At 38.7% G+C, this 13,346-nt stretch overlaps 1 protein-coding gene across 1 annotated transcript in view; it reads right to left on the reverse strand.

The window, feature by feature from the left end:
- DZANK1 (double zinc ribbon and ankyrin repeat domains 1) overlaps positions 1-12,299 on the reverse strand; it is a 20,864-nt gene extending 8,565 nt beyond the window's left edge. Inside the window, 12 exon segments of the mRNA XM_008944444.1 lie at positions 2,149-2,377; positions 3,022-3,186; positions 4,206-4,328; positions 5,577-5,669; positions 6,289-6,402; positions 7,653-7,770; positions 8,464-8,549; positions 9,065-9,189; positions 9,926-10,022; positions 10,396-10,513; positions 11,385-11,505; positions 12,191-12,299. Coding sequence (XP_008942692.1) covers positions 2,149-2,377; positions 3,022-3,186; positions 4,206-4,328; positions 5,577-5,669; positions 6,289-6,402; positions 7,653-7,770; positions 8,464-8,549; positions 9,065-9,189; positions 9,926-10,022; positions 10,396-10,513; positions 11,385-11,505; positions 12,191-12,299 — 1,498 coding nt within the window.
- Between the last annotated feature and the right edge of the window lie 1,047 nt (positions 12,300-13,346).

Consider the following 13,346-nt stretch of genomic DNA (forward strand, 5'->3'; position numbering starts at 1 on the left):
CCTGCTCTTTTGCTGTCAGGATATCTGGGAGAGAGTCAGCATTCCTTTATGCTGGTACAGGGCATGAAACATGAAGGGCTGAATATAACTCATCTTAAGACATTTAGAGTTTTTGCAACTCCTGTCCAAGTATTTCTGAAGCAACACTGAGTTTTCATCAGAGAAGGAAACAAAAGGACTTGTTCTGATTCTGAAGTGATGGTTGTCAGGATCTGGCTAATCTTATTTTTGAGCATACTTAAGGAAAGTACAGAGTACGATTTGCTTTGTTGTAAATAAATTGTGTAGGCTTGGTAATCTCATTTAACTTGCACAATGAAGTTGCTCTGACTTTATCCTTCCCTTCATGTTAAGTGAAGCTCTAAACAGTGAACAGAAACCAATTCAGAAGAAAAGTGCTGCTCAGACTTTTACAAGGGCAATTACATAAATTGTTCCTTGCCACAGTCTCGCATGCAAAAACTAATACAAGTTGAAAATAGTAATAAATCTAAGCTAGACTACTATTTGGTGAGTCATCCCTCCAGAAAAGTCAGTATCATTTGCAACAAACTGGTTCATAACTAACCTAGTTCCCCAAATTTTATTTTTAAAAATCCAGATGGCCAGGAACATATTTTTCCATGTTTGATGTTTTATTATATATAAAAGGATTTTTTGGCAGCACTATTGGAATACATTGATGCTGTCAATGGTTGATTACACTTGTATCACACTGGTTTATCTTTTGTTACTGCAGAAAAGGGGAGACTTTGTAAAGTTTACCTGGTAAATGACTTTGCTCCTGTTCAAAACAGACAAAGTACACCAAAAAAAAAAATAACAGTATGCATCAGAGGACTAGTGATTTGGTACTACTGTTAATTCCCCGTATCCTTACTTTTTTTTGATCTTCACAAAATAAAAGAAGGTTAGTTAATGGCTGATATGGTCAAGAAATATTTTTAAAAACACGAAACCTTGTCTTTTTTTTCCTTTTCTCTCAGCACTATCACATCCTACTCTTTTATTTTCCCTGACTAAATTAAGCTCCCTGCCATGCTCAATTGTGTTTTATTTCCTACAGTGAGGTCTAAGAGAACACACCACATTTCAGAGCAAGGAAGTAGGAAAAACAGGTTTCACTAGTGATAATTTTAAAAATAAGAGTGCATCATCTGGATATTTAGACACAGAGTCACAACAGGGATTTCTGACATCCATTAGCAACTTTTTCTACCCAACAGATAAATAATTCTGATAACAGCTTGAAGGCTGACCCTCTGTTTGTAGAAAAAAATCTAGGGATGGGAAAGTGTATCAAAAAAAGTAATTCCTCCAAACCATGGTTTGATGCTGTAGTGATTTAAAACTAACTTATTCTATGGACTGCATAGCTGGACTACCCTGTGAGATTAAAGTTTTACAAACTAGGCCATTTATTAGGTCCCTAATTAATACTCATGGACTGTCTTCAAGGATTTGGGATCCAGAGAGCTGAGGTTGATGTGTTCCTAGGATAGTAAAACTAAAAACCTCAAAAAACTGCTTTTTGATGACAGCAAATAGTCAAATTACTCCACAAAGAACTGAGCAAACCAGGGACTGTGAAACAAATTTGTCTGCAGTCCTGATGCAGTAGTCTGTGCATGGAGAGTCTGCAATGAGCGATACAGGTGTACTGATACCTTCAGGGGGCTGGTGCCTTGGCTGCACTGATACCTTTTTGGGGCCTAGAAAAGCTCTCAAGGTTTCTACCAACCCTATTTTTTTTTGTAATCGTGTTAAGAATCCCTTTCTCTAGTTTAGTTTCCTTTGCTTCTGAAATGTCTGCAATTTATTCCCCAACAGCAGCCCAAAAAAGTTCTTCCCATAACAAGCCCCATCAGATTTTTCAAGAGCTGTGATCCCCTGTGTCTCAGTTTTGTTTAACAGTGCTCACAGAGGCAATATCACAGCTCTAACTAAGCTTCATGTTGTAGGGGGTGGGGAAGGTGCTGGGATTTGGGGTGTTTGTGTGGTGGTTTCCAATTCAAATACAGGGCACCTGACCTGATCTTGTTGGATCTGAGGAAATCAAACTACTAGCAAATCAGTAAGGCTGCACAGGGCTTAGTAACCAAAATTTTTGTACTGCTGTTTAGAAAACGTAAAATCAAAAATCCTAACCTTTTCCAGGACTAATAGCTGTCAGAGGAGGCCTGTGACCACTCATCTTCTCCAGCTTTTCTTTTTGTGAAATCAGCTCAAGCTCCTTCCTTTCCAACAGTTTGCTACATGGGTAAAAAAGTCCAATGGTTTGGGTTCCTTTGTCTTCTCTTTCTTTTAGTTCTGCCTTAGTTTTGGGCAAGGGAATAGGAAGAGGCTGACAGGCAACTTGAGCTTGCAATTGTTTAGCCTGTGTGGGTTGGAGGGGAAGGAAAAGTGTAAGTAATATAGATATAATTAAATGGTTTATAAGCAGAAATTAGCTAGAACAGTACACAAAATTGTAAAGGAACGGAAAAGCTGGAAGGAAGAATCATTAACAATTATTGATTGTTAATTACTGGTCTGTAACAACGATGCAACTTATCCCAGCTACTCAAGGAAAAGCAAAACTCTTTCGTGGTTGCCAGCAGAATGACATGTATGCTTTTGTAGGACAAAATCTGGCCTTGGTCAGTACTGTAAGTATTGGTACTTGGTAATTATTTTTTAAAGCAGAGCTTTAAAAACTGCATATGCATGAAAGAATACCTTGTATCAGTAGGGCACTAATTAACAAGTAATAAGGTAAAAGTGCTTAAAGAGCTAAGACATGAAAAGCTGATTGTTTCTTACTTTGCCATGTAGAATAAGACTGGCTTAAGGCCTTTTGCTACAGCTACTTTTTGGCATAAAGCAGTTCTTAGAACAAACATCCTCAGTTTTGCCCCCAGCATGCTCACAGACCACAACGCTGCCTCAGACAGGAAACGAGTGGAGTTGTGCCAGTCTATGGCCACGGTGGACTAGCCTTTTAGCAGTGTTCAAACCCGGCTTTGTAATACTCTGTCTTACCTCAGAAAGCCCCAGCAAGTCCCCAGTATCCATCAGGATGCTGTTGTGGGAAGCCACCCTTGATGTGGGCTCTATGCAAACGCCACAGGCCCCGCAGAAGCGAGCGTAGAGATGGTTCTGTGTGCCACACTCCAAACAAGTGAAGCAGGAGGGAGGAGGCCCAGGCTGGAAAGTTCAATGGAACACTTGTCACTACAGAAACATGTGATGCATGGATTAGGAATAATGACAGCAGTGCCACGAATGAAAGGAAGTAAAGAAGCTCTACCTAAAGCTATTAGATTAGAAGTGCTAACCAGCATGCCAGATTGCTAACATACTGGCAGATACAAGACACTCATCTTTAGATACCTGAGCACTATGCTATGGAAGGAAACAATTTGTCAGACAGATCTAGCATTATGGTATGTTAATTTTTAACATAAGCTTTCCAACATACTTATTTTCTTTGGCAAAGCCCTGTAATTACTAATCTGGTGCTCTCATGCTGAATATTGGTGGCAGTTATTTCCAGTTCAATTCTAACACCACCACTCAAAGTCGCTTGGTATAGTATGGGACCAGTGGCTATGTATGGGTATAGGTGAGTGTTTCAAATTTTCTGTGGACTTAACTCACATTAAAAAAAATAATTCTCCTTGAGTGTGATTAGACTGAAACACTATGCCTATAAAAATACATGCCAGGAGAAATTGTTCACATTGATTGTACCATGCAAAAGGTCTACTCAGCAGTAGTTAAGTCCTTGCCTTTACTAAAGTTAATGAGGTTTCAGCTAAAAACAATTGCATGCATCATCTTATCTCTGGTAATTGCCTGTCTAGGTGATCATAGCCTGGAGATGGGCTAACTTGGGATGGGAAAGCTTGCATTAGGTTACTCTATAATATTTGATGGGTAAGTTTCTTTGGCAGAGTACACAGCTATTCTATCTCAGCTGATGCTCACTGGCCCATGGTACTTTGTTTACCTCTCCAAACCCTTAAGTCACTGACTGATGTGGGGTCAGGATGTCATCTAAGCCTTTCAGTTTTCTTTACATAATCCCACATACTCTAAGCAAGTATTTTGATAATAAGCTGTGTACTAACTGACAAAGAGTTTTGCAAAGAGAAGTTTGAAATTGCTGCAGGTCACAGAGGAGCAAAACCAGATTTGCCAACACAAACAGTGAGAGCACGTGCCTTGGCTCCACACCAGTCACAGGAATGGGCATCACATGGCTTAACACGGTTGCATTTTGAGCATGAAACTGTCTTCTCTTCCTGGCTGTGGTAAGGCAGGGGGGTGTCTCCTCCAAAGGTGGGCTAAGGAAATAAAACAAGCATTAGGGAGAAAATACTTCTTATGAAGAAAATTTCTCAAGCAAAATATGGGGAAAGAGGAAAGCAAGCTACACTGATAACATAAATTAATATTTAACCTAAAATAATTATTTTATCTTAGAATAAGGAATAGACTGACTTGGATCTAACCTGAATTTTTTTTTTCCACTACAAAACCAAAGTAAAATGTGGCATTAATTGCTTTTAAGGTATTTTTAGCAGAACTAGTGAGAAAAAAAAAATCCAACAACTTTATCAATGGTGTCCTTTTACAGTGAGTATTTATTATTGTGGTCCACGTATAAGTACACTCAAAGTTAAGAGGGAGGTTTCTCTGCTGATAAAGTTATATTTTCAAATTCAAAACAACAGCTAGTTTTCTTTGTACTTTTGTAGTAGTAATGGCAGGGAGAATGTGTTCAGACTATGAGTTTTCTCTCAGTTTGGTATTTACCACATAAATCTTTTGTTTGCACTCTTTCACCTCATATAAGTTATATATTACCTAGCTTTCCCACTACAGCTAACTTACATGGATATGCAAAAGAAAACAGATTTTTTCAGCTGAAACTTCTAAAGGTTGAGTATAGATCCTAGTTAGGACAAATAGGTCCTAAATGTTTAGTTTGGTTTTGCCTCAGGGCAAATGTCCCATCATGTTTTTATGCAAGACTTTTCAGAAGGGAAAGTAAAATTCTTCTACGGAATCAAATGGGGGACAGCAATTTTAGGGGGATATTTACTGTTGCTTTTCTCACCTCTGTGCAGAGTCACAGCCAAATACAAGTATAGTAGGGGAAGCAGCAAATGGAGATAAGGAAAATAAAGTAAAAGAATGTTTTATTTTCACAAAATGATTGAAACCAATGAGAATAATGCTCCTGATGTATATATGCAAGCTTTCTATTGCAACTGCAAATAATCTGAACACAAACAAGACTCCCTTGGAGCTAAGACTACTCATCTTCCAGGAGCCTCCTGAGCTTCAACAACAGCATTTGCAATTCTGACCTCCACAGGAGAAACTTGAAGGTAGACAGTACACCTGTGTTTAGCTGGACATGTGTGATGGAGCATCTGTAGGGGTACTGAGCTAGAATATGGCATGGGGGAGGGACTCTCTGCTTTTGTAACATAGACACACAGGGGTATGACTTCAGGTTTCCCAAGAAGAATGTTATGTTGTGGTTTGATTTGATTAACTCGTGTGATTGCTGCAAGAAGCCTCACCATGTGCATTTCAGGCAGTTTGTTTTCACAAGTCACACAGTGTTTATGGTGAAGAGGATTTCCTGTGCCACACGCCTGACAAATTATTTTACCCTTTTAAACAGAGAAAGAATATATTTCATATAGTATTTGAAAAGTGTGAACAACAACATTAAGAGGGCTTACCAATTCTTTCCTCACACCCTTTTCCCTGACCAGGGGGGTCGAGGAGGGGCCCTGCCTGAGTCCTCATACCCCTGGGTAGGGAATATTTTGTAAGGCAAATTTTGTCCAGTTAAGACCACCAGCACTTTGGGATCACTAAGGCTGTGCTCTAATATCGTGGGCATATGCCCACTGCCCCTGTCCTGCTAGCCCATCTGTGCCAAGCACTCAATCAAATGAGGTAAGCAGAGTAATAAAGACATATTTAATAAACTTCAATCCTTAGTAATACTAAGGCCATAAATCATAGAATATTTCTACTGAACACAAGTGCATGCATTCCTGTCATTTGCACTGTGACATCCTGCCTTCTTCAGCATCCCTTCCTGAGCTTATGTGGTGTACTTTTAACAGTTATTTCTATTCAAGGTGGTTTTAATCCTACTAACTCTTGAAGCTTTTGTAACGTATATAAACTCAAGTTGGATCAACATATTAGGAGTGAAATATCTGTTAGAATGCATACTAGGAGGTAAATTGCTGTTTTCTTATATTTATTCTCAATTACCTTTATGCAGCTGTGGGTTTGGGGCTGCAGCTGTGGAGCTGTTGGTGACTCACATACAATGCAAGTGGGTGTATTCTTTGGCACAAGATGTCTGCATTCAACACATGGTGCCATCTGAAGAAACAGCATTCACATTTTGAAGAAAAACATCATGGCATGCTAACGACTATAATGAGATCATTAAGCTTATAAGGAGATTTTTTGGTATTTTCCTGATTAGAGTACACATCAGCATCAAAGTAACTGGAAACTTGGCAAGTGACAGCAACAGATGCTGATACTAATCCTTAAAGATCAAAGGCTATTGAGAAAATGTGAAGATAACTGGAAAGAGAATGATTTGGTGACTGCTAAAAATATGCCAAAGAGGTACTAAGTTAATGTTCAGTAAAATTAAAATGGTACTATAAAATCATAGAATTACAGGCTGGTTTGGGTTGGAAGGAACCTTAAAGACCATCTAGTTCCAACTCCTCTGCCATGGGCAGGGACACCTCCCACTAGACCAGGCTGCTCCAAGTCCCATCCAACCTGGTCTGAAACACCTCCAGTGATGGAGCACCCACAGCTTGCCTGGGCAACCTGTTCCAGTGTCTCACCACCCTCACAATCAAGAACTTCTTCCTTATATCTGATGTAAATGTACCCTCTTCCAGTTTAAAACTGTTATCCCTTGTCCTGTCACTACAAGGCCTTGTAAAAAGTCCCTCCCCAGCTTTCTTGTAGGCTCCCTGGTCTCCTCCCAATTGCTAACCTAAACTAAAGAGATGGTGAATATTCTCAGTCATTGCTTGAAACTACAGCATTGCCCCAGATGAGACATCTTTCTGATGATACAGGAAAAGAAAATACACCATTATCTGGTCGGATCAGGTTATTATCTCTTGGGAAGAGTTTAGAAAAGACAGTTAAAAGCATCACTGTAAAATCTCAGTGCTCTTACACAGGTCCACACATGCCACTGTTTAAGCTTTCAAGCACATTAGATGGAACTTCTACAGCTATGACATAAGCACTAATTACTAACTAACTGCACTAGTTAGGACTGAAATAAGATGCATCAGATGCAGAGAAATCTGAATCTGGTGAAGCTTCCTGATGCAGGCAAATAAAACACAATTTACTTTTTCATTGTTATCCTTATTAAAATATTTAGCTCTTTATCTATGGTTAATTCTGCCTATCATTTAAGTATTACATCAGGTCCACTGCTAAAAGTATTGAATAAAATAAAACAATTGGAATCGAACCTCCCAAATGCAAATGTGACTAAATACTGTTTTTGCCAGCATTGAATGTGTAGTTTGCTGAGGAAGCTGTTTTCTCCAAGGATGATGTGTTGATCACTATGATGTTTTGCTGACCTGTGCTCCTTCAGGGGACGGGAAGCGACGCACGGGCACGGGTGGGACAGGAGATCCACATTCCTGACAGAAGTTCGCCAGGGGGTCAGACAGACGAGGTGCACAACAGCCTGCACATCTGAAAAGAAGAGCAAACTGCCTCAGCTTCTGTAGGTATTGTACTGCTGCTTGATAATGAATAATCTGGAACTTGTTGTGACAACACGCGAGGCCACTGATTTCTCAGTTTTGGTTTCCAGGCTGTGGTAGTTCACCAAAATATGCTCCAGCACCCATGATAGGAGGTTCTGAACTCTCAACAAGGTTTGCAAAGTAGAAAGCTTTCTGGCTGTAGTTTTTTGTAGTTTCTTGCTCACCACGTGAGGTAAACAAGCCTGCTGACACACAAGCTGTATGAGGACTCACTGCTGCAACATGGGGAACCACTAATGTAGGTCACACAACCCTTTCAATACTGATAAGCATTAATGTTTTGTGAGGCTGCTCCAGGGAGCAGTTTTCACCTACAGCAGTGAGGGCTGTATTCTAATTTGAAAAGGCAGCTTTTCTTCTCATCCTAAAGGCATTAGGATTTTTTTTTTTTTAAGGACGGTAAGATAGTCAATAAGTGTGTATGGTGAAATGTAAATAAGACTATATGTAAGAGAGAATTTTCAAAGCCTTACTTAGATCATAATTTCCAGTTATGAGCCAGTGTATGTCTTTGCTTTCCACATTTTGTAGACTCCATAAGTATTATCAACTTGGCTGCAAAAGGCAATTGCTCAGTTACTTTCCAAGGACAATTATGTTAAGAGGAGAAGTCACTTACTTGAGGAAATCTGTTTCCCTCTGGATCCTTGATAGGCGTGTGCTTGCTAAGCTTTTCCGGCTGGTCACTGCAGAGGAACTAGCAAACTGAAATAAAGATAATCCTTTAGCTTTAGTCAGTGAATATTTTCAAAATATAAGAGTAGCAAAATCAGCTAAAGATGTTATTTAGGGCAAACTGCACTGAAATACATTGCTTTAAGGAATATCTGCTACACTTTATTCTCCCAGTAGCTGCATTAAGGACCCACAGCTTCTTTGAATAAAAAGAAATCAGTGTCTATTAAGTTTTAAATATCAACTTGCCAACTTATAGCAATAAGTAATTGCTAATTGCAGATGCTGTATTATGTTAGAAATGAATTAGTAGGAAAACAGACATTTTTAATTTGCTGATATAAACTCTGTACTGCTTTGGGCATTCCTATTCTAGTGTGTCTTTACCAGTAAATTTAAATTAGTACTGTATAATAAAGCCAAAAGCATTAATTTCTGAGAGATCATATGAGATTTAGCACAGAGCTTTACATCTTTATTTTTTTTTTTAGAGCTCAGTTCTGATGACAGCCTTTTCCAGTTTTCCTGAACACCCCTCTGCTTACCTGTAATGACTCTATTGGTAGTACTGAGATGGATTTCTCTCTGTATGCTCTTGTTTCCAAAGGACTGGCAAGGAGCTGTGGTCCTTGCAAGGGCCTGTGACCAGTCTTTCTTTCTGTTTCCAAGTCTAAAATTACAATCCTGTTATTCCACTTTCATTCTCTCCATGCAGTTTATATCTTAACATAAACATTACATACTCTCACTTTAAATTCCAATAGCTACACATGTTTAAAAATGTATTTGATATCCAGATTTTGGGTTCAAATAAATCACATGGAATTACAGGAAATTAAACTAGAAGAAACCTCATTCCTTTCTGAAAGAGCTTACTTTTGTATTTTTCTCTATTTATGGTTTTCTTCCTTCCTGCATACTCAAAAAAAAAACCCCAGCTCCTAAGAGTAAGTTAATAAGTAAACATTCATACAATGCTCTTAAACAGTTCTGTTGCTGTTACCATGGAATAACAGGCTTTATCTGCAGAGAAAATCTGGGTCAAGCTTTAATTTATGCTTTGAGTATTTATTTTGAAATCTTTCTGCAAGCAAATATCAGTGAAGGACTCCATAAAAGATTTGCAATCCCATCAATTTAACAGCATTTTCTGGCACAAAGGGAAATACAGATTTGGCCTTGTGTTGCTGAGAAATGAGTGACATTTTAATAGGTTTTCAAGAAGTAATGAATATATGGAAGGTAATTTTTGTTCTCTATTTGCAATTGAAATTGGAATTCCCTAAGGATATTCAGTCTTCTGAGATGGTTTTAAAATTACTCATGTTTTACCAGCAATGTAAGAAGAAAACTTCACACTGTTTTCAGCTAAGACAGAAGTCTATTTCAGTTTATGAAAAAAATACCTTGAAAATCTTGGGGTGCTTCAGTCCAGGCAGGCTTGATTTCCATGTTCACTCCATTCTTCTTTTGTTCTGTAGTAAACATTGCACCTTCCCTCTCCTAAAAAGTAATTCCGTTGGAGTTCCAAATGAAATTCTTGGCTTTGCTCTAATCCCGTCTTCGTAGTCATTTGTTGTGGTTTTAAAAGTACATGGTTGAGGTATTTCCTTTCAATGCCAGCATTTGAAAAGCTTAAATTATAAATGTATTTTTAAAATATTTGACCTGAATTGGTCATAAAACACTGATGAAAAAAGAAAAAAATAATCTGTCCCCTGGACATTTTAATATTACAGAAAGGACCAAAGCTGAAAAGATGGGTAGAGAAAATAACATATATTGAAAGTAAAGGCAGTCAAAGTTTAATCTGTAAGTAATACCATACATACAACACTTTATGTTCACACAAGGGGTTACAATTGCTAAAACTTACCTGCGTGGTGACATCTTTTAGGAAATTCTTGTCATTGTCTTCAACAGAGAAAAGGATGTCTGGTTGCTTGTACTCTACCAGAAACACCTTTGTTACGACCGTACTCTCCCTGCAGTCCCTGAAAATCAGTGTTCACAAAGCTAAATACATTCCACAAGCCCATATGCAGCAGGTAGTACATCACTGATGAACATGGCTTGTTTGCTGGAACATCTCTTTCAAGCTTGCAAATCATTATTGCAGTTGATAAGTATAATCGTGGGCAATACTCTCAGGAACTACTACTTGGGTTTGGCTTTTTGGTTTGGTTTTGTTCTTATTAAGTTTAAAATGTGCACAACAAAAAGTTAGTAATAAAATATATGGATACTTTAACCACTCAGTATGTTTTCCATGTAAAAGTCTTGATAGTCCCAGGTCTGCTTTCTGGGGTAACTAGTGTTTGCCAGGGTTACAGAAAACAGAGAACAGCAAAACTTTTCTTCTATTCATAATATCATATTCATTTTCCTAGTCAAACAGCAGGCAGAACACAATCTATCTGACAAAACAACTGTCATTCTCTGCTATGTATTAAATTACAGCAGTAGCACTGAAATTGCTGTAATGTCCAAACCATTCATTTAGCAAATTCACTAGTTCCCCTGACATTTCTGATGATCACGCTCAAAAGGATGAGCTCCTCATACTAAAGTATAGTATATTTTATTAGTTTCTCATTCACAACCTCTAGGGATCATTGGCCTATGTCCACAACCCAGGAGATAATCATCTGAGAGATGTTTATCTGCACAAACACTTAATGGATAAAGAGCGTTACTAGAAAATTAAGTCCATGCAACCCAAAGATTGCTTAGATTGAAAACAGGCTGGGGAAAGGGGCATCTCCCATTCATGAGGTATGGAGTGCTTTAAACAACGTGGGTCCAAGCCATTACTAGGTATCTGTCCTTTGCTAGAATATTATTAGAATAAAACAGGATGCTTACTTTGTCACTGCTAGTGCCTTGACCACTATTTTTCCAACTGGTAATACAATAGGGCCCTCATACTTAAAAGTGCTCTGCTCTCTGTAGCCAGGTTTCCTGATGAGTTCTGGCTTACTTCCATCTAAAGTGTAATAAATAGAGACCTCAGGTGTATCTGAAAGAGACAAAGTAATTAGCCAATCCGTATCCAACCTGTGAAAAACAAGCTCTATGCATCAAAGCACTCATTACTGTGCTTGATTTTTCTCATATAAACAAAATAAAGGAGTTCCAAAAATGATGTTTTGGGACCAAAACTGTTTCTCCCATACAAATTAGTTACTGAATAAATACAATTTCATTTTAAGCAATATTGCTCTTCATAAAATAGCTGTGTGATGTTTTTGTATGAAAACATTGCAACAGCTTGTCCATTCTAATCACTGAAAAGCTATTTTCTCCCACCGTGAAAGGTGACATTTCCAAAATTGTACGGAAAACCTCTGGGTTGAGCCTGGCACATGATACTTTCAAGCACTGTTTTTGCACTCAAAGCAAAATGCAACAGCTTAGGAGTTTGATCTTGGAAGGAATTAAGACTGCTAATATACATGAAATAATTTGTATGTTAATAATATTGCTAGAATGCATAAAATTAAGTGTAAGTATATTTGGTGTACCAAAAAATGTTGGTTAATTTTGTAAGTTCCTTAATGAAATGCTCACTCATAAAAATAATAGTTAAATGCAAACAAAAGTATAAAGGACAGAAGTTTCAAATAAACAAATTAGAAAAGGTTTCATAGAGCCCACGCTCTTAGTCATACCTGATTTTATTTCTACGAGAGTATTTGTGTCTATTTCATGTTTAGCCTTCCCTGGAGGAGGAATTCGAAGTGGTATGACCTGAGGTACTGAGACAGAGCCAGCTGTCATTTTTCAATCAGCAGTGATCTTTTAAAAAGAAAAACAAAAAGGCAGACAATTTTTCTAAACAGAAGAATGCATGGAGAAATACAGTCTTTTAATGTGATTCCTTCTCTGCATTTTTCTCTTCAGAGAGATTTTTAAACTAGATTCTTTAAACTGATAGTTCTTATTAATATTTTCATGTTTCTCACATTCAGAAGGAACAAAATCCTCATGACTGTCACACTTCCAACTTATTCTTCTGTTTCAGAACTGTGAACAAACTTGAGATGAGCACTGTTGCTTTCATTTCACTTTGGCCTTCCTTGCTCAACTCTGATTTCCATGTATTCAAGTGAAACAGCTTTAGCATACCACACCAGTGGCACGTGGTAGGAGTGTGTAACAGCAGTTTCTTTACCCTAATCATGGCAGATGTGGAACCAGAGTGTTCCATTCTGGTCACTGGAATTGATACAAGATGTCCTGAAAAGGACTAAAGCCTGACAGCTATTGCTTAAGCTTATCTCAGCTATCATATGCCTTTAAGAACATACCTGTGAAACAGGTGCCAAACATGCATAATTGACGTGGTCATTATCATGCCACACAACTCAAGAATGAAAAATTGTATTTGGATATGATAACATTTTACAATAGAAAAAGATGTACTACAGGAACTGATACTCAGGGCCAGGAAACGTGTCTACACTAGAAGGATTTGGTATGTAAGCAGCCCTTTGAACGCCCAGAAGCGTCTCTTATACTGCTCATGGGCGCAGACAGTGCTGATGCCGCCCGGGAGGTGTTAGCCCACAGTGCCCGTCTCCTTGGCTGCCTTGCCTCAAACCGCGGTGAAGGAGCGTGGCCAGTCCTCGCCAAAATTCCCGTGGGCTGCAGACAGTCGCACGGCAGACACAGCAATGGGTGGATCGGATCTTTACCTGATGCCGGGGGACCGAGAGCGCTTTTCCTCAAGGATCCGCCTGTTCTGGGCACACCTGGACCGAAAGCACAGCGCCTGGTTTGTGCTCTCTGGGGGCTCGTCATTGATGAGACACCAGCGGTCCCGCC

This window comes from Merops nubicus, unplaced genomic scaffold (assembly GCF_000691845.1).
Source record: "Merops nubicus isolate BGI_N331 unplaced genomic scaffold, ASM69184v1 scaffold22807, whole genome shotgun sequence".
Classification (NCBI taxonomy): Eukaryota; Metazoa; Chordata; class Aves; order Coraciiformes; family Meropidae; genus Merops; species Merops nubicus.